The following is a 19,898-nucleotide window of genomic DNA, read 5'->3' as shown; positions in this document are numbered from 1 at the left end:
GCAACAGACGAGCGCTGTGATCCAGTTTGTAATTAAGCCGCTGACTTGTCACTCATTTACATTCGATTTAACGCCAGCTCCATGATCCATCCATGTGCATGTCATGGGCTTGTCCCATTGGAACTTTGAAATATGATCATCGCGACCAAGAGTCCAGCTGGAACTGGAACTGCAACTGTACCTGAAACCAGTCCCAGCCCAGTCTTCATTCAATTCTAAAGCTCAAAATGGCCAACATAAATTGCTTTTGATGGAGTTTTGATTAAGCCATATTAGTTTACATATTATCGGCAAGACTTTCCCCAGTTATGGAAGCGTGATTTCCGGGGTGATTGAGTTGTATTTGATGAAATGTATCTGATACAAGCACCTACCGGAAATGCAATAATCTATGTAGGCGCTGAGGTATTTTATTAGCATAAGGCCCTTACCACAGTACTCTTTCTCTCCGATCTTCTGGATAGTCTCTACAACTACTTCTAGGTCCCCAGTCAAGATCAGTCCACCCAGAAAGTTTCTCACACTTCGAATGGATATTTAAAACTCGATCGAGTGCTAATCGTTCTTCGATAGTGTTAATTGGAATTTCAAATTGGAGCCCACTGCCACCCACAACGACTCGTTCTGCCACCCAATCATCCTCGTCGGCATCTGATCCACACTTTCACAACCTTCCTCCAATAAAACGATAATGTGCTGAGCAAAAGGGAAGAGTGAAATCGGGGAAAAACGTACATCTGTTTAACATCAGCGGACACAAAGTTGACATTTCGAGTGCAGCTTGCACTTGAGACTTCCGAGAGATACATACTCGTATTTCAATGTTTTGATATTATTCTTTCACTGCCACAAGCCCCGGATAGGATCGGATCTGCATCGGCCATAGCGAGGCAGACAAAGACTTTGGCCGGAGAGGCCAAGGCAGAGGCAGGGGCAGAGGCATCGAGTGTACACTTAATTAAAACGAGAAGCAGCCAAGAAGGAGGAACATCCCATCCACATCCACATCCACAGACTGGAAGTAATTCAAAATTAAAAACATTGTTTTTGCATATGCCCCAAAGTATGAAAGATTTATGACAGCCATGCGTATGCGTTCCTCTCCAAGGTTATTAATAAATTCCTGCACGCAATTCCCCCTCGCAAAAGGGAGGGAGAACTCTGCCAGCAGCCTCAGAAGCATTTCAATTAAGTCCTTCACCCCTTCACTTAATTAATTCTTACAGTGCCTAGCAATACTTCTAGATGGAGAAACAGAGACCCAGCTAAAATGTAGCTGTACTAAGCTTTTATGGTTCCACATAGTCAGCACAATATGTATGTAGATGTCAAGCGTTTGGCCATTTGTAAGCTCGATTGTCGCATGTTGAACTACATATTTGGTCAGACATCGACCGACAGGGCAACGGAAAGATCTATGGGTTCCCATGATTATCTCGGTTGCACAGAGGGGAAGCTCGAGAAACGGAAAACGGAGTCAAATGAGGGGCATGTGTCAAAATTTACACGCTCTCATTACGTCGATTTGCCTGAGCGACGAAACAGAATATTTCCCAGCCTGTCAGAGGGCTTGTTCGACTGAACTTCTTTGTTGTTTATTTATTTAAAAATGCATAATTTGTTTGCTCTATCGATTAGATAGAAAAGGTCGAAGTCGATGTAGCAACCGGGATAATATAAAGTGATCTGTCTACCAGATTTCCATAAAATGTGAGCCAGTGTTAAGTAGGTCGCAAAATAGTTTTCCATACAATACTTCCACAACCCACAATTTTGTAATCGGTATTCTAGTGTTTTTGTATGAACAATATCCAAGTATCCCATACAAAATATAAACGTAATGAAGTATTCTTTGGTCAGTGAAAAAATAACGCAAGAAATATGCGAAATAGTGGAGCCGAAGGAACAGACGAACCAACGGCAAATGATTTACCGGGTCAGATAGTACTCGTATATACTATGTATGTATGTTAGAGCGCTTGATTCTTGGCTTATCTCTGTTCTCTTTGTGTTTTGTATTCATTCTGATAAACTTGATCTGTGAATGCAAGTATTTAGCATTTCAGAAAGTAATTTTTCTGTTACGATATTAAATATTTGATTTAATTACTAAGGGCTTTATTCGTACGCAGATCGTGGAAATAATATATGTAACGCTACTTATAGAAATGCAGATAAACTGGGCCGTTACGGAAAGAAGATAAATACGGAACATTGAATGTACTAGCTAGTCGGGCAGATCGAATAAATATTTATATTCTCTTTGATCCAATCTTGAACGTTTTTGGCAACTATGCTGGCGGCAGTCACATCGCCAGAGCAGTTTGTTAGACGATCCACTGCCATCTCTGATCTGCTAACCACACCGACTAAGCACAGAGCTGAGGTTTCACACGGCACGATCACCCCGGCTCCACTGTCCCCATGACAGAGTTTCTTATCGTCTAGTAGGTTTATTCCCACATCGCCACTGTGCTCTTTTCGCACAGTGATGGCACCGGAGACGCTCGTCAAAAAGCCAGTGGCCGACCAAGAAAACACTTCTAAAGATAAACCGTTCAAGTTTATAGGACTTTTCAGGTCGTATGGCAGACAAACAACTTGCAGATCTTCACGGAGCTTTATATGCCTTTTCAGTATGATAATTCCTAGATCGTGGTTGTGGTTATTTTTTTCATACGCTCTAAAATGGAAGATTTTTGGTAAAAAAATATGTTACTCGTATGGCAAAATCCCACTACATACATGTACTTTTCAACCTGTTCAACCGCATAGTACTCTTCAGTAATTGTTATAACCTCGGATCGGTTGCCGGTCGTTCCAACGCGTATTTCGTCTGGCTTCAGATACATTATGCAATGGGCTGCAGTCAATACGACATGCAGTCCGATCAGATTGCCAACACACGCGAATTTATATTGCGTATCGTTCTTATTCGTATAAATGGGTACGACCCAGGATGCGTGATGGGAGTTTGTTGGATCGCCCGATTTGCTAAATGTGACAGCCTTATGGCGCCGAGAGTGGCATCCGTACTCGCACAGTTTAATCTGATTCAAGCACAGGTCCTGCAAGCCCTCCCATACGCCATTTTCGTTGCAAATTACAATGTTCTTATCACTGGTCAGGTCCGTGAAGCCCTCGGCGCATACGAACTCCACCCGGGTATCAGGAGTCAGGGAGTATTTGTCCAACTGACAATTGACGCGTCTTCCATTCTCGCCGTGCTTGCATATGGGACTCATAGAATAAAGTTTGGTTAGCTCGCTCGGATTGCAAAGCTCTGAAAGTGAGACGGAAAGAACTTGTACTAGGAAAAGATACTTTGCAAAACGAGATTCTTACTGGTGCAGCGCGGATTGAAGTCCTCGATTATCCAATGTTTGTTTTGGCATATAATGGTATCGTTAGCGGAGAGGTATGGCAGAAAGTAGTAGTTATTGCGGCACTCGAACTTCACTTGCATATTATGGATGGGTGGTTCGATGATGGTGGAATAGCCGCCTTCGTGAATTTCGTAAATAATCATGGTCTCATTGTTGTACCAGTTCATTGGACAGCCATTTGTGCCATTCGTGTCCGGGTTTCTGTTCTCGAAGACAGGCTTGGTCGGGCGGTGCCAGGACCCGTCGTTCATGCACACATTCCATACTGTGTGATTTTTGCTCTGGCATTGCAGCTCGGCTGGTTGATTGGCATAGACAAATCGTGTTCCGTTCTTCGAATGGAACTTTGTGTTATTGGTGAATACGTAACAACCGCCTGGCGGCTCGATGCAGATCATATCTGGGCCTTTTACCCAGTTTTTTTCCCCGTCGCAGACATTGAACAACTCATCGGATCCGTCCAGGCAGTCGATTTTGTTGTCGCAGATATGCTTTTCATCGACTTTCAGTCCGTTGGCACATTGAAAACAGCCTTTGCAGGGATCCAAACAGACTTCAAGGGACTCATCACGGCCATTGCTACAGTCGATACGGCCATCGCATGTTCTATACTGATGCACGCACTCCCCAGGTAGACATTCGAGTTCTTCACTACTGTTACACATGCCCTGGACTTTCAAGTCCTTGAATCTTAGTACGTCAACCACACACAATTGTGGCAGTTCATCTGTTCCATCAGGGCACTCCGTAATATTGTTGCACATTACTGCGTCGATCATTGCTACACCCGTGGCACAGTAGAATTTCCCCCGCTCCATGTACCCCGGGTGAGCCTTGCACTCTGCGAAGGACTCGTCGCTACCGTACTCACAATCTGGTGTCCCATTACACCGATCATCGAACGAGATACACTTTCCGTCTTCTTCACACTGCCATTCCTTGTCGTTGCAGACTTCCGCTGCATCGCACCCAAGTACGAGTATTGGCAGCCACACGAAAGGCTTCCAATTGAACATTATTGTGCTGTGTTTTGCTTTGAATGTTGTTTCTAAATATTAAAGATTAAAAAACATCCGCCTTTATGTTATGTTGTTGATGAACTGAGCAGCGACTCGCGACTAAATCTTCATTTTGTGAGTACAAAATAAGTTCGCGGATAAAAGATAAATGCCGAATTGCCAGCTTCGCAGTACAGAATCCTAAATACCCTTACAGTTCGACCAGAAGTAGTTAATTTTCTCAGATCGGATAGTGCTGAAAAGTCGGAAGTCAAAGAATTCAAGTTTGGGTTTAATTGTTTAACTAGCGATCTCCTCCTCTGCACTCATCTCCACTCGGCATATATTGAGTATATTGAATCCCTTTCAGTATCGGAGATGGAGCCTTCCAGCGAGAAATTCTCCAGCTAATCTGCGACTCCGCAGTCTCTTCCACAACCGCGGAAGGGAAGCCAAGCCAAGCCATTCTGTGTTGCTCTCTTATCGACATTGGCGTTGACCATATGTATACTATATAAGCATTTTTGTATTTTATTTATTTCTACAACAACTTTTAGAAAAGGGATATTTATTCTATTCTTATTCTAGGTTATACATTGTGTAGGTACGTAAGTGTGTATTTGTATCTGGTGGGCAACTACAAAGCAGCCGCACTAGTAGCGATACCACCACCAGTCGATACTCGTCTATCGATAACCACTCTGAGCGCGGCTGTTGGCGGGAGTCTTTTTTGTCAAGTCGCTGTTGTACTACTACTTATCCAACAATTCAAGAACCATTGTATTTTTTGTTACCACGTCTGAGCCCAATCATACTACATATAAATAAACATTGGAAGATTTTAATTCCTATGAACAATATATACTAGAGGTCAAGCCCCGGTGACACCTTATGCAATAGACAGGTGTATTTATATAATGCCTACGATGTTAGTATATCCTTCTTCTGTGTAGGCCGGATGGGTGTTCCCAGTAATATTTTTGGTCTTAGTTTGCGGCGAGTTCTTTGTGCTAGAGCATTTGGGTGTGAGCGAAGTCTATGTCTATTTGGCTTAGTATTTTAGCTGGAAATATGCTGTAGTCCATAACGCCATATCGGATCAGGTATGGTCATTTGTAGCAGGACTTTGTTTTGAGAATGGTTTGTTGTTTGGGTTGAAATTCCTAGGTATTTGAAGGCATACTGCCTCGGTCTGATAATGTTCCAAGTGAGAAGAGTCCTGGTCATGTGTCTAACGTAGGGACTAATTAGCTGTGCCACATTTATCAGAGACTATGGAGATTTTGGCGATAAGTGTGTCGCTTGGATCATTGGTCGGAATATCATTAGTTTTAAGCATACACGTGTAATGCGTGAACAGGCTGTAAGGTGGAGGGAGAATATATACGAGCATGTATGGATGGATAAATAAATGGTCAGGGAAGATAATCGGAAAATAAACCATTTGGTTTTAGTACATTTTGTAATCACTTTTCGTGAGATCCGAATAATGCCGATCTGCGTTGCAGCTTTACCAGCAGCCAAGATTATATTTGGTTTTGTCAAATGAAGTGTTTTGTCTGTCTGCGTGCTTGGGTTGTGGAAATATCTGAAACATTTGTCACAACTATTTAGAAACACATTAGCGAAGAGATCCCCCAAAACTCCAACCCGAACAAGACCAGAAAAGAAACACAATTTATGACCTCTGACGAACAGTCGACATTGACGTTGGTGTCTCTGTTTGTCTATTCTCGGGCGAAAAATCCGTTGGGACTTGCTGTTGAAGCCGTTCAACGGCCTCTCCCGCCCATGAGTAGATTTTAACAATTAGACTAATCGAGTGATTTACAACAACAACAACAACAACAGGCAGCAGCCAGAAGAAACGACAGGCATGTGTCAGCGATTTGACAGCTTAAAATATTTTCCCCTGCTGGAAACAGGCGACAGTCTCTGACAGTCCTCAAAAGACCGGCCGGTAAGAATTACATATGGCCCGAGAATACCGTCTCTTTGTCTGCCAGTCAGTCAGGAATTCAGGCAGTCGGGCAGTGTGGCAGTTAAACATTCTGTCAGGCTGTCTGTTCCGACAACAATGTCTAGATTTATGCTTGAATTGCTTGGGTAGCGCGTGACTAATTGAAAGTCTAGCGAGAACTCAGGGAATCGCGATTATAGGAACTCCGAGTGCAGAGACTCTCAAACTGTTGGTGAAATAGTTCCATCACATTGAAAGATAGGAGAAGTGCTACGACCGTACATTTACTTAGATATACAGGTACTATAAGCAAGGTCCTCCTATTTCCCAAGTTCGGTTTTAGCTGTATCTGTAGCACATACTTATATCCCATTCTTTTGATGGGGCAAGATCATTTATTAAAACCAGTCGGAGCGCTTGGAGTTGTGGCACAAGTATCGTGACACTCCAATACGCAATTCTCAGTTTCTACTGGTGCTCTTTGCCAAGGCCTTCCCTTTCGGCTTTATGGGATCTTTTTGAATGGAGAAAGATAAATACGAGAAATTCGGTTGATTTTTTTAATATTTTTCCTTCGCTAGACAGCTTTGCGGTCAATCGATGTCCTGGTCCTGATGGCCAGAATTCTTTAGGACTCATTGGAAGGAGCTTTACCAAATACAAGTTCTGACATTTGTTTTCTCCTAGCCGTTTCGAATCTTTTGCCTGAGCTGTGGAAAAATCTGAGATTTTCATTGGATATTGTGGATTTTTATATTTTGTCGGCAGACATCTGACCGGGCTCAGAAATACGAGTACTTGCCATTTTCAATGTTTGATGTTAGTTGTTTGTTGTCGAGTGTGTATCGTTTGCTATAGACATTTAATTGCTTCATTAAATTTAGCCAAATTTGGGAGGAAAAAAACTCAAAAATACGAGTAGTTGGGTATGCGGGCGCTCGAGAGGCCGGTCATTTGGCATCGGTATTGCTTTCGTAACTGTAATTCAAATGTTTGACAAGTTGTTACAACATTCGCTGCACCAGCAACAGCAACAGCAGCAGCAGCAAAAGCAACAAAAGCAATGGCAGCAAGTCCAACTGCCGCCACAACTACGAAAGCAACAAGCAAACCGTGATACAAGCCACGTACGCGACGCATTTTAGGCGCAGCAATTATTTTAATGGTCAATTTATTTATTTGTTTTGGTTGTGATTTCAGTTTTCTTTCTTTTTTAGGATTTTTCCTGTGAATTTTTACTGTGAGGCCTTGTACAGAACGCTTCCGTCTGGCGTCGTGCGTTGCTTCTGCCTCTGCTGCCGCTGCTGCACCAACAGTCTGTTGCATTTGCATACATTTCGTGATTGAAGCTTCGCTTGAAATGTTTTCATGCTATTTACCAGGAAGCCTACCCAGTAATGCCGTCCGTTTGCCGTCGGCTTGTGGCAAGGTCCTCATTTAAAGTCTTTCCTTTGTCAATTTATTAATGTTCAGCTACCTTAGTCATTATATTTGTATCACTGCAAACAGAAAAAACAGAACAAGTAATCAATTCATACTTGAGGTGCAGCCACAGAGTGATTCAAAGATATTCAAAACCACATTCCTTACCAAATGGTAAGCAGCAGCCCGCCCGCTTAGCATTCGAAATGTGCCCCACCGAAAGTGCTTCTACGTACTTGTTCAATTTGGATGATAAAAGTATGCTTTTTAGTGGACGCGGAGCGCAGAGCCAGTTATACAAAACTTTGCTCATTCTTGAGCCGCATTAATGCGCCAATTTTCAGAGATAAAAACTGGCAGCAGACAGAAAACTTTTCGATTACTTCTGAGCGAACGCCAAACAGTGAACAGATAGAAAGACAGAGAAGAAAATGCACGAAAATGCACGAAAATACACGAAAATACACGGGAAAGTAAACATGTCTGCCATGTGGGTTCGGGTTCATTCACCATCGTGGGGGGTGTTATCTGAAAACGTGCCGGCCAAAACAGCCAAAAAACAGACCACAAAACAGCGGATTCTAGTACTTCTTCAAATGGGCCAGAAAACTTTATAATTTGCCAAAAAATATGCCGAGATAGGCCGAGAGTGGCGTGTGGTGTCTAGCAGGCGAAAATAAAACTAAGACCAGAGCCCCAAATTTGTTGTCTTTTATTTGTGGTGTTTCAGTCTGTCTACTTCAATTTCTCGCCTGTTTATTTTTAAAATTTTACGATGTCGTGAGTTTTCCGTTTGCCTCCCTTTTTTTGGCAATTAACTGAACAGCAGACGAGCTTTGGGGCAGAGGAAGTTTTGCTGGCTATGCCTGATGGCTTTTCCTCATTGAGCGATAAATATTTGATTGCCATAAATGTTAATTTAGGTAATTTATGACATGCAATGCTATCTCCCCGCTCCCCATTACTGACCGGCTCCTCTCTGTCTGACCCTGTCCCTGTCCCGGGCGCTGTTGCTGTCCCATTCATATTCGCCTTCCCAACTAAGTTGTCTCGACTGAATAATTTAACAATTCTGTTAGATTCTCTTTGATTTGGCCCTATCAGTTGACAAGTAATCTTGCAACAAGTTGCAGCACTCCTCTCCCTGACCAAATATTTATACTGGGAGTGATCTTCATCGGTCCGTTGGTCTAAACTGATAAAAACGTCAGAGCGCTACCCTTGAGGCCGTCACAGTCTCCTGCCACCTGCCACCTGCCGCCGATTGCAATCTACAACGATTTTCACATCTCCACATGGCAGGAGCAGAAGGAGTCCATGTTCCCCGTCTCTCTTATCTGGAACTTGTTTCTCTTCGACAGGGACAGGCAGCAGGAAGTTGGTTGCTTCGCAGTCCCAGAAGCCCAGGCTGTCTGCTCTCAAGCTCCCAAGCTCTCAAGCTGATTGCGATCAAGGTCTTGGGCAGCAATTTGAGATGGACAACATAATTCAGTGCCGATAGCTTATCGATTTGGTTTCATTGTGCCAAGTTCAGGGGCAGCAGAGCGAATGCAATCCCAATAGAATCGGGAGGAATTGGAATTACCTAGGAGTGCATCATGAAATGAGGTGTAATTGCGGTCTAGAATAATATAGCTAGAGTGAAGCTAAAAATGTCCCTCATCTTTATCCAATCAATCTATTTCAAGATTCGTTAATGAATACAATGCATTTTTCACACACTCCAAACTCTAGTCAAAATCAACTCCAGTTTCTCACTGTTGTAGTGGTTTCACGATACTGGAAATATGCCGCTACACTTTGTGCCCGTCTCTTTAGGCTGCTTGCTTGCTTACGTTATAATCTTATCAGTCGGACAGCTGCTGTTGTTGCAGTAATCGAATACAGGCGGCAAGGCAATCCAATGGAGAACGCACGCATGCGCACACTGGCTTCCCACTCGACTCAGCGACTCGCTTCCTTGGGGTTTTGCTGCACCTATCGCACCGCCTATCTATCGCCTGGTTACATCTGGGGAAAAGTGTGACGAGAAAAACGCTCCTGGCGATGCCATTAGCTACTTAGTGAGTTGGGGTAGGCAACCCGAAGAGGCTTTGAAATTTGATAGAGTTGTTGGGAGCTGGTGAGGATTGCTGGCTGCTCCGCTGCTCTCAGATATCGCAGATATGCATTTGGAATGCTGTTGCCGTTGCCGTTGCCGGAGCCGGTGCCTGGCTTATGATGACTAGCGAAAAGCCGATAGAAAAAAGATAGATCGAAATATCTCGTTAAATGGCGCCATGTGGCCAAAGTCACTGCGTCGTAATCAATTATACACCTTGCCACACCTTCGCCACAAGTCGCCCGTCGAAAAATTCAATTGCATGCCTTTTATTGATTTTTTCCCCTCGTTTCGGCCTGGGCATGGGCCTGTGTGTCTCTTTTTTTGGTCACTGATCCTCGATAGGCGCAACATTTTCAGCGTCAGCGTCTCGCACACGCGACGCTTTTGGCATTTCGCTTTTTGTTTAACAATTTTCCAAATATCGTTTGTCAGCCGGTGCTGCCGGCCACGTTAAAAGAGCCAGGGGGGTCGGGGAAAGGGGTTTCGGGGGGTCGGCGGGTCGCTCTGGGGCTGCGGCTGGTGGGTTGACAGTTTGGAAAATTTATGACGCGACGATGCCAATGGTGGGCTAAAAGATTTCGCTAGCACTAGCATTGGCAGCACTGGCAAAGATATGGACAGTATAGCCAGCTTGTTGGTAGTCGCAGATGCAAAGATATATGTACTTGTACACAACACAGCTGAATAGAAACATCAGCCAGTGACAGAAACAGTGACGTTTGGGTGCGTAGATAATTTATAGTCCATTTGCTCAGTGGCTGTAAGACTAGCAGGCGTGCTACCACCAGTGAGGCCTTAGTGCTGGGAAAATTAGTTAATTTAAATACAAAAACATATCTGAATGAAATAGCGAATGTGGAAGTAGAGGCTGGGTTTACTGTGTACTTTCTTGTTGGACAAAAACCGCGTTACTCTTTAGGGACTGGAGGGATAGGAGACACTGTGATCCTGGATCGAGTTCTTCCTTTTTCTGTAACAGAACTATACTATACTGTAACTATTTCACATATCTGTTCCATAGTATATAGTTAAGAGTAGGGAAGAGTTGATGGAGTGAAAACCGTCTATCGAGTACTTTAATTAAATAAGTTTAATATTTAATGAAAAAGATTCATACACTCTTATACAAAAGTAGTATATTCATTTCCTATCTACCATTTCTATTTTCAGACCTATCAAGTTTTCTTTGTGATGCTCAAGTCGGCCAATTCGCCCCGACCAGCCTCGTGGATACTCGAAAAGTCCCTGGATGGCGTCGACTACGAGCCCTGGCAGTACTTTGGCCTGAGTGATGCGGACTGCAGGCGTCGCTGGAGTCTATCCGGACAGAACGGCAAATACGTTTTCCAGAACGACACCGAGGTCATATGTTCCACGCAGTTCTCGAAGCCTCTGCCCCTGGAGAACGGAGAGCTGCATGTGTCCCTCCTGAAGAATCGTCCGGGGGCCATGGACCAGAGCCCAGAGCTCATGCAGTTCATTACCGCTCGCTACATGAGGATTCGTCTGCAGGGAATGCACTCCACCGCAAATCTGGACAACAGCGTGGACTGGCTGCTCGACTCGCCGTCGCTGGAAAAGCGCAGCTTCTACTCCCTCAAGCAGCTACGGGTGAGTGCCCGACTGGACTGCCACGGACACTCGGATCGAACGCAGGAGGCGCCGGGTAGCCCGGTGGTGCAGTGCGTCTGCCAACACAATGCCTGTGGAGTCCAGTGCGAGGAATGCTGCCCCCTTTTCCAGGATCGACCCTACCGACTGAGCGAAGAGTGCGAGATCTGCCAGTGCCACGGCCACGCGGAAAGCTGCTCATACGACCCCTTCCTGGACAAGGGCATCTGCCAGGGCTGTGCGAACCACACGGCCGGCAATGAGTGTGAGTTCTGCGAGAGCGGATACTACAGGGAACTGGGCTCTGGCCTCACGGAACCATGTGTGGCGTGCAGCTGCGATCCCATCCGTTCCACCGGCAGCTGTCATCCCGAGGGCGGCCGCTGCAATTGCCTGGTGGGCTTCCAGGGCAACCAGTGCCAGGAGTGCGCTCCCGGCTACTACGGAGAGGAGTGCAAGCCGTGCGAGTGTGATGAGAGGGGAACCCTCTCCTCCGACGGCTCCTGCTCCGGCAAATGTCAGTGCAAGCTCAATGTGGAGGGGGAGACCTGCTCCGAGTGCGCTCCCGGGTACTTTGATTTGAGCGATCGGAACCCACTCGGCTGCTCGAGCTGCTGGTGCTCCGGTGTCTCCGATACCTGTCACAGTGCCAAGCTGCAGACATTGGCCTTCGAGACCCTCAACGATTGGAAGCTCACGGACATACAGAGGAAGCAGTGGTTTCCAATATCGGTCGATGCGGAGAAGGGCCTGACCTTTGGCAATGAACCGGACGAACTGGAGGCCATCTACTGGCAGGCACCCTTGGGATACTTGGGCAATCGATTGACCAGCTACGGGGCCAGACTCCAGCTACTGCTCTCGTGGGTTGTGATGCGGGGCGACACCTCGGGAAAGTCCTCGACGGGTCCCAATGTGATCTTGTGCGGCACAAACGGACTGAAGATTGGCTATGCCGATGACTCCTTCGTGGGCCTGGAGGCCAGCCTGAATGTGACCCTAACGGAGGAGGGCTGGTACCATGTGCCGCCCGCCATCAAAGACATCAAGACCAGATTAAGGCGAACCGAGGGAGGGGAATATCATGGGGAGGCGGTGACCCGGTCCCAGTTCCTCTCGGTTCTCGTTTCCCTTGACGCCATGCTCATCCGCGCCGCCTTCCACACCGACCAGGTGGAGACCTCGCTTGTGCGGGCTGTCATCTACTCCGGCGGCGTGGAGCTCGGTGCCCAGGCTTCTACGCAGGTAGAGCAGTGCCTGTGTCCTGCCGGCTACACGGGACTCTCCTGCGAGGGCTGTGCCTTCGGCTATAAACGTATCTACGAGAACTCCACGGAGCACCAGCTGATGAGCAAGTGCATCCCCTGTCCCTGCAACGGTCACTCGAACTCCTGCGACCTGCAGAGCGGAAACTGCGGCGATTGTATGCACAACACATTTGGCGAACGGTAAGTTTTCAAATCGATTTTCCACCTTTAGCCAAGGCACGAACCATGCAAGGTTCTTGAACTTGATAACTCACCGCGAAAAATGCAGTATAAGCTTAGAGCTTTAAAGCTCTTGCATACAATTTTCAATGATGTGGCAACACTGCCAACTAAACAACGATTTTCTAACAACTTTCAATGATGTGGCAACGCAAATGCATTAAAATCATTTTGAACGGTTATTAATTTCTAAAATATTACTTGTCTGCATATCCTTTTTATGATTTTATTTTATTATTAAGCATATTTTTCTTTTCCAGCTGTGAGCGTTGCCAGCTTGGATTTTACGGAAACCCCCTCCAGGGAACGCCTCACGACTGCAAACGTTGTGCTTGTCCGTTGCCCGAGGACTCGAACAACTTCTCGCCCAGCTGCCAGCTGAAGAGCTACAACTACATGGATCTGAATCCGCAGTTCGAGCTGATCGAGCACGCCGAATACATTTGCACGCAGTGCCCAGAGGGGTTCACCGGCGACCACTGCCAGGTGTGCGACGACGGGTACTTTGGGGATCCCCTTCAGATAGGCAGCAGCTGCCAGCGCTGCGACTGCGCCGGCGGACCGTGCAACGTGACCACCGGCGCCTGCATCACCTGCAAGGGCAACACTGAGGGCTGGCACTGCGAGCGCTGCAAGTTGGGCTACTGGGGAGATCCTGCCGTCGGATGCGAGCCCTGCCTCTGCCATGCCGAAGGATCGGAGAGTGGTCTGTGCGATAGCACAGATGGCCAGTGCCTGTGCAAGCCTCGATTCGCCGGACAGAAGTGCGACGATTGCGATACGGGCTTTGCCCATGTGGACCTCCGCTGTCCGCCCTGCAGCTGCGACCCCCTGGGCACTGCTGTCCCTGACACGTGCGACCCACGGACGGGTCAATGCCAGTGCAAGGTGGGCGTCATTGGTGTCAAGTGCCACGAGTGCCAGGATGGATTCTTTGGCCTGAACGTAGATGCCCAGCAGCTGGAGGATCTGGCTGCCCTGCGACTGGCGCAAGACGATGCCGACTGGGAGCTGGTCGCAGAGACCGACGATCCAACAGACGACTCCACGGTGGCCTGCGAGGGTAAGTACCTAAGATTACCTACCATTCATTTAACCGCGCCAAGCGCCTACGAACAAAGAAATGCCTCAGAATGAGCACGCTCTCCTTCTGATAAATCGGGTGCACCAATGAAGAACAGATGTGCGGGTCGGGTCCATCAATAACTTGGAAAACATAATTGAATTTGTGCTCTACATTCGAAGGCAGATGGAAACGAGATGGTGCTCTTTATTGGCCCCAATTTAAAAAGCCTAATGCACAAATCAGTCAAGTTCTCGGTGGGATCATCGATGCATCTGCTTCTACGGCCCAAAGTGGAACACACAGATTTCGAGGATCGGTTGCGTTGTTCTTGAACTTTTTTCGGCAGAATTAAGTGGAGCATGGGATCGTGAATGTAATTTATGCTTTAATTACTATTGAAAAACATTTCTCAACTGCCTAAAATCACGGTATCATCTCGAAATATCTCAGTTTTACATAATCCAAGCATTAGGCAACAGAATTACCATTTTACCTCAAGTCTTCATTGCTTCAAATTCCACTCATCTATCATTCAAAATGCATTACAGGCCCATTACAGGCCCATTGTAATGGGATACTCTATGGTAGCTGGTTCTCCTTGAAGTCGGCTTTTTCATCATTTTTAACACCATTTTACAGAACGGACAATGGGCAGAAAGCCGTCTCCGCCGCCGCCGCCATGGAAGACGGCTCTTCTCGAATAACCATTTGGTGCTTTGGTGCTTTGGTGCTTTGCTGCTTTGGTGTTTTGTGAACCAAAAGCGGCAGCCAGCCTGAAGTAACGCCATGAAGATGGCTTCGTGTTTTCATTGAGTTGTACTTGAACAAGAACTCGGATTGCATAACATTTTCTTTTTATTCAATTTTATGCTTGCAGGCGAGTGCTTCTGTGGGTTTTACACCTGGCTTTTCTGTTTTCTAATTGTTGGTCTGTCATATCTTTATGCTTCAGGTTTCCTCCCTCCATCTTCCGCTCCTCTCCCTACCCTTTGGCTATGCGAATATCTTGTAGCCTCGGCCTTTTGCTGTACTACCATTTCCATTTGTCGGCAGCCACTCTGCGTATTTTATGGGCTACCATCTAAGACTTTGGTTGAGTTCGGGCTACTTGACTTTTGTGTGTGTGGTGGGGGAAGGTGTTTTGAACATAATTGACTTTCAAAGGAAGTTGGAAACTCCAGGAAGAGATACACATCTCTCGGTGTGAGGTTAGTAAGTAACAAGAATCACTGATAAACTGCCATAAAGTCTACTTTTAGGATTTTGAAAATTAGTTATGCTTAAAGCCTCCATAACCATAACTCCAGTAAAAACACACAATCTATAGAATGTGCTTTCGAGCGACAACAACAAATTGATTTATAGCCAATGGCCAAGAAATCTAAGTTATGACAGAGCATAAATGTCAAAAAGTTATGCAAATGGCCTGGACACAGCCCCACAGCAGCCATCTCCAAGCACACTCCACCCAGCACCACCCCACCTTCCACGCCCCACCCCACGCCTCACGCCCCACCCGATCGAACCAAATGAATAACGAGACTTCCCTGGAACAGGTCAAAAAGTGTCGAAAGACACGCCAAAAACCTGGGAGGAGACCGACCACCAAAGATTGTTGTTGCCGTATTTTGCAACATGTTGCAGGCTGTCTGTCGTTGCTGTTTGTCTACCGATGGGCGATGGACGAACGTTTTGGGTCAAAACATCAAGACTCTTACGTGGAAAAACCTCTCGTAATACTTAGTGGAAACATATATTTCAGAGATGTGGATTTTCATGGCACAGTTTGACAGCCACTGGCAGCTCCACTCAAATGGTTCCGGCACTGACGGGGGTCATAAATCTTGGACTTCTGTGCGAATAGATACTAAGTCAGTGAGAAACCACCAGGAAAATGGCAAATGGTAGCCAAAGCCAGTTTCGAGCCTTTCCCTCTGTCGAAGCGATGTCGATGTCTCTTATCGATGCATCAGAAAATCTGCCAAAAGAAAAGACAAGAACTTGGAGACCCTGGCAGTGAAGGCCAGGAAGAACAGTCAATGGCCAAAAACACCCACGCTGGCAAGCCCAGCTGCAGGTGGGAAAGCTCTTTTCTTATAATTAGAAAGTACACTTTTGGGGGAAGAAAAATAAAAATAATTCTCCTGTCGTTGCCTTACAAGCACTCCTCTCCGCTCCTCCAACTGGGACACTATAGCGTACCTATAGACAGACAGACCGACAGACAGGCACTTGGTCATTAGCGAGAAACAAAAGCTCTAGGGGAACAGCAACTATTACCATTACCAACAGTAGCACGTGCGTCTGGGGCCTAAGCCTGGTGCAAATTTATAGCCCACGCATAAAATTGTGCAGCTATCTGAGAAATTAAGCAGCAGGCTACGAGATACATTTAGCCGCTGGTCATATTTTGTAATCAGTTCCATTTGCCGCTCACCGAGCCACATCGAAAACAGACACACTTCTGTGTTTCTCGAGTCGGCCACAGACTCCACACCACAACACACAAACTCAGAGTCCGACTGAGAGTCTGGCTCAGACTGCATGGAGCCACGATGGCCGATAGTGCGGTGTCCAGTTTTAAGACCAAGCCCAGCCGGGCCTAGCCACTTTGGCAATTCGAGCCAAGCGGCATATTTTCATGTGGCCGTTGTTGTTGGCTGCGTTGACATTTTTATGGACATCGGAATGCTCTCGGGCCCCAGACTCCTAAACAGACCCACCAAAAACCAAAAACAAAAAACACATACAGAGGAAAAAATGGCAAACAAAAATCCACTTCGGTTTCCACTTTGACTTTGCCCCCTTTCCGTAGCGGCAAGCTGATTAGCGAAACAATTTCAAATATTTGTGTTAAATAACTTGACAATTAATTGCATTTTGTGGATGTGAATGTGGATCCCCATCCCCCATGTGGATGCGGTTGCGTTTGTTGTGGTTTCGCTGCTCCCCTGAAGGTGGCTCCAGCGGGGTCTTGGCTGAAACAATCGCAGCCAAATGAAGTTATACTCGTTCAATTTGAGAGTGAATTTTGCGGTGGCATTGTCGGTGCCATAAAGAGATCTGAAGGCTATTTTGGGGAGATTAACAGATTAAGGGAAGAGTTTTCAGTCGAAACATTTCCAGGAAATTTGCAAACCAAAATAAAACTCTTCCAACATCTGCAAACAATTTGAAATGCCTGGCTTCTCAACTAGGCCAGACAATTACAACAAAATTATACTCGTAGCGAAGTCGCAAAAAAAAAAAATGCCAACTGGCGCAGTATCTTTTTCATGATGAGGCTGAAAAACTGGCAGAGAAAAAGCTGCTTTATAGACAAGACAGGCCAAGACGGACTCCGGACTCCAAGGTAATCAAGAAGCGTCTAAATGGACAAAATGGAGCACCAACTACTGCTTGTGGCTTGTGGCGCTCCACTCTCGTTGCAGTTGGATCTGTCAACGCATCACTCGAAATGGGGCAAGAGGATCCTCGGGGCAATAAATCTCATATAATTTCCAAACAAATGTGACATAAATCGTCTGGCTAACGGTAGCGGAAGCATGCAAACCGAAACATTGACACTAATGAATGTGGCCAACAAAGTGTAATTGTCAAATGACAATTTGTTAACAATTCGAAGCCCATTCGAAGCCAGGCCAGGCAACAACCAAATTCATTGCCAGCCAAAAGAAGGAGAATATCTTGAGGCAAGCAGCCTTTCAGATGTTCTTGGCAAACTGCAGCAAAACGAAGGGTATGCAAAGTTTTTCAGGCTGATTCATGTGTTTCTGCTAATTAGGAATATATGAGGAATCGGGGATACTAGTACCCTCTACAGATCCAGTCATGCAATACATTGGCTCTGAAACTGTAGCCGGGTCATTATTGAAAAAACTTTTCCGGCAATGCGGGGGACAGGAACAAGGACAAGGCAACCTGGCATTTTGATTTTCTAATTTATGGCCCAGACTTTCGCCTCCTGTGTATCTATATCTTCTACTGGCCTGTTGCCATGTTTTCTCTATCGCCAACGTCCATGTTGTCGTGGTCGTCGTCGTCTGCTTCTCCATTTTGGTCGTGGTGTGATTTTAATTGCTCCTACAAATGTTCTTCGTCGCGCATGCTCCGCAGACTTTTCGACTTTTCGAGTGCAAGTCTATGTAGCGCGGCTCCGGATGGAATTGGGAATTGGGTAAGACAAAGGCAGAGATTTATAGCCGGCCACATGTTTGGGAAGAAAATTTTCGCTATTTTCGTTGTTGTTGAGGGGAGCGTGCGGAGCATGCAATGTTTTCGTTTCAGCTTGATTGCGTGGGTGGAAGGCCGAAGCAGAGACTCCACTAATGGCTTCAGAAATATTAAAAGGCTACTACATAGAACATATATTCAAAAAAATTCCAGTACGGACCGCTCCCACCCATCGGGCACCATTAATAGACGCCTTCTGGCTTGTCACTTGACACTTCGCATCATTTGCATTATTTTCAAAAAATAAAATATATTGATTTCCTGATTATCAGCTTTTACTCCGCTTTATAGTACGATTACAAAACGATCTCTCGAGTCGAACAATCTATTTGAAAATGCCACCCAGCTAAGCCATAAAAAGCTAATCTTTGAAGCTCGAGGAAAATATTAATTAGACAATAATATTTCCAACAAAAAATATATGTGAAGGAAACTCAGATCAGGCGCAGGCATAGGCAAATGCCATTAAAAGGCACAAAATAATTAATAAATTATTTCCAGTCAATAAACTTTTCAAGAGTTTGTATTGCAACATATATTGTGGCTGCGGCTGCGGCTGGGGCGTCCCGCGGATGGGCAAGCGCCGCACCGATCGACTGGAGTCGATGTGGCAGTCGCCCCATGGCGGTTCATTAGGGTCAGGCCCGGAGACTCTGCGCGGAGGCTGTGGACTGTGGGCCGAGTCTCTGCCTTGGCGGTTCATAAAAATTAGTTGGCCATAAAATTAGCCTGGTGGTAGCGGAGAGGGGCTCGGCGCAAGAGGCAAGGGGAGAGGATTCAATTCTCGTAAAATCCACACAAATTGAATTGCACACCATTCATGGAAATCAAATTCCGTTCGCTGTCCATTTTAATTGTCCAATATTTAGATACTTTACGGCATACAGATTTTCTCAATGGGAGTCACAAGAGCCCGAATTTCAGTTCACTTTTCCCAACACACACACACCTGAGGTGCCTGCGAGCACGAGTGCATTGAAGCAAGTAAGGAAGCAAGGAAGTGAGAGGCAGGTGCGAGACTTGTCTAAATACTCGTAGAACTCCACCAGAAGGTGAGAGGCGGGCTGGTGTGACTTTTAGCTGCTCGTAAACAGTCCGCTCTCCAGAAGGTGGAAATGGTCTGGCTGTTGGTGAGGAAAATTGAGTGTCAGTGACATGACAAAGCGATTCATTGGGTGTGTGAGGGCTCTTTATGGGCCCTTTCCCCCTTTCTGACCCTTGGGAAATTTTTCTAAGTGCCACGTATAACCCTATAAGACCAAATTGAATTTACAGTGTGTGCAGTAGAAATTAGACATTAGATACCCATCTATTGAACAGGCCTGACTTGTTCTAGCTTATGTTTATTAATCAGACATATCTCTGCCATTCCATATAGTACGGGATAGACGGGATATACATACGTATGTCCCATAATACGTTATACCTCCATGCTTTCCAACGAAAACTTTCCTCGGCGGATCAAGCAAAATGTTCCGCACTTTCTCCAACTTTAGCCTGGCCTTTTCCCTGTCCCATTCTGATCGTTCCTCAGTCCTGTCATATGTGGGTCCGTGTTCAACCTTCTCTAATCTGAATGACAGCCCGTTGGACTTTTCGGTTTTGCCCAAAAACATTGCCGAAAATATTTT

General features: G+C 45.9%; 2 protein-coding genes across 4 annotated transcripts in view; one reads left to right on the top strand and one right to left on the bottom strand.

Annotated features, from left to right (window-relative positions):
- Positions 1–19,898, top strand: part of LOC108162760 (laminin subunit alpha-1) — a 75,131-nt gene that overhangs the window by 15,958 nt on the left and 39,275 nt on the right. For all 3 annotated transcript variants that reach the window (XR_004472775.1, XM_017297642.2, XM_017297643.2), the window contains exons 4-5: positions 11,041–12,929; positions 13,229–14,031. Coding sequence is in view for 2 of the 3 variants with exons in the window: in XM_017297642.2 (XP_017153131.2) it covers positions 11,041–12,929; positions 13,229–14,031 (2,692 nt within the window). In the remaining variant the exon portion in view is untranslated. The remainder of the gene's footprint in view (positions 1–11,040; positions 12,930–13,228; positions 14,032–19,898) is intronic.
- LOC108162761 (modular serine protease-like) lies at positions 1,654–4,492 on the bottom strand. Its single transcript, XM_017297646.2, has 3 exons — positions 3,346–4,492; positions 2,746–3,283; positions 1,654–2,683 (listed from the first exon to the last, which is right to left on the bottom strand). Exons 1-3 carry the CDS (start codon positions 4,400–4,402, stop codon positions 2,224–2,226), a joined length of 2,055 nt encoding a protein of 684 aa, XP_017153135.2. The 5' UTR covers positions 4,403–4,492; the 3' UTR covers positions 1,654–2,223.

Source organism: Drosophila miranda, chromosome 4 (assembly GCF_003369915.1).
Source record: "Drosophila miranda strain MSH22 chromosome 4, D.miranda_PacBio2.1, whole genome shotgun sequence".
Taxonomy (NCBI): domain Eukaryota; kingdom Metazoa; phylum Arthropoda; class Insecta; order Diptera; family Drosophilidae; genus Drosophila; species Drosophila miranda.
This window is presented reverse-complemented; position numbering and strand designations above follow the sequence as displayed.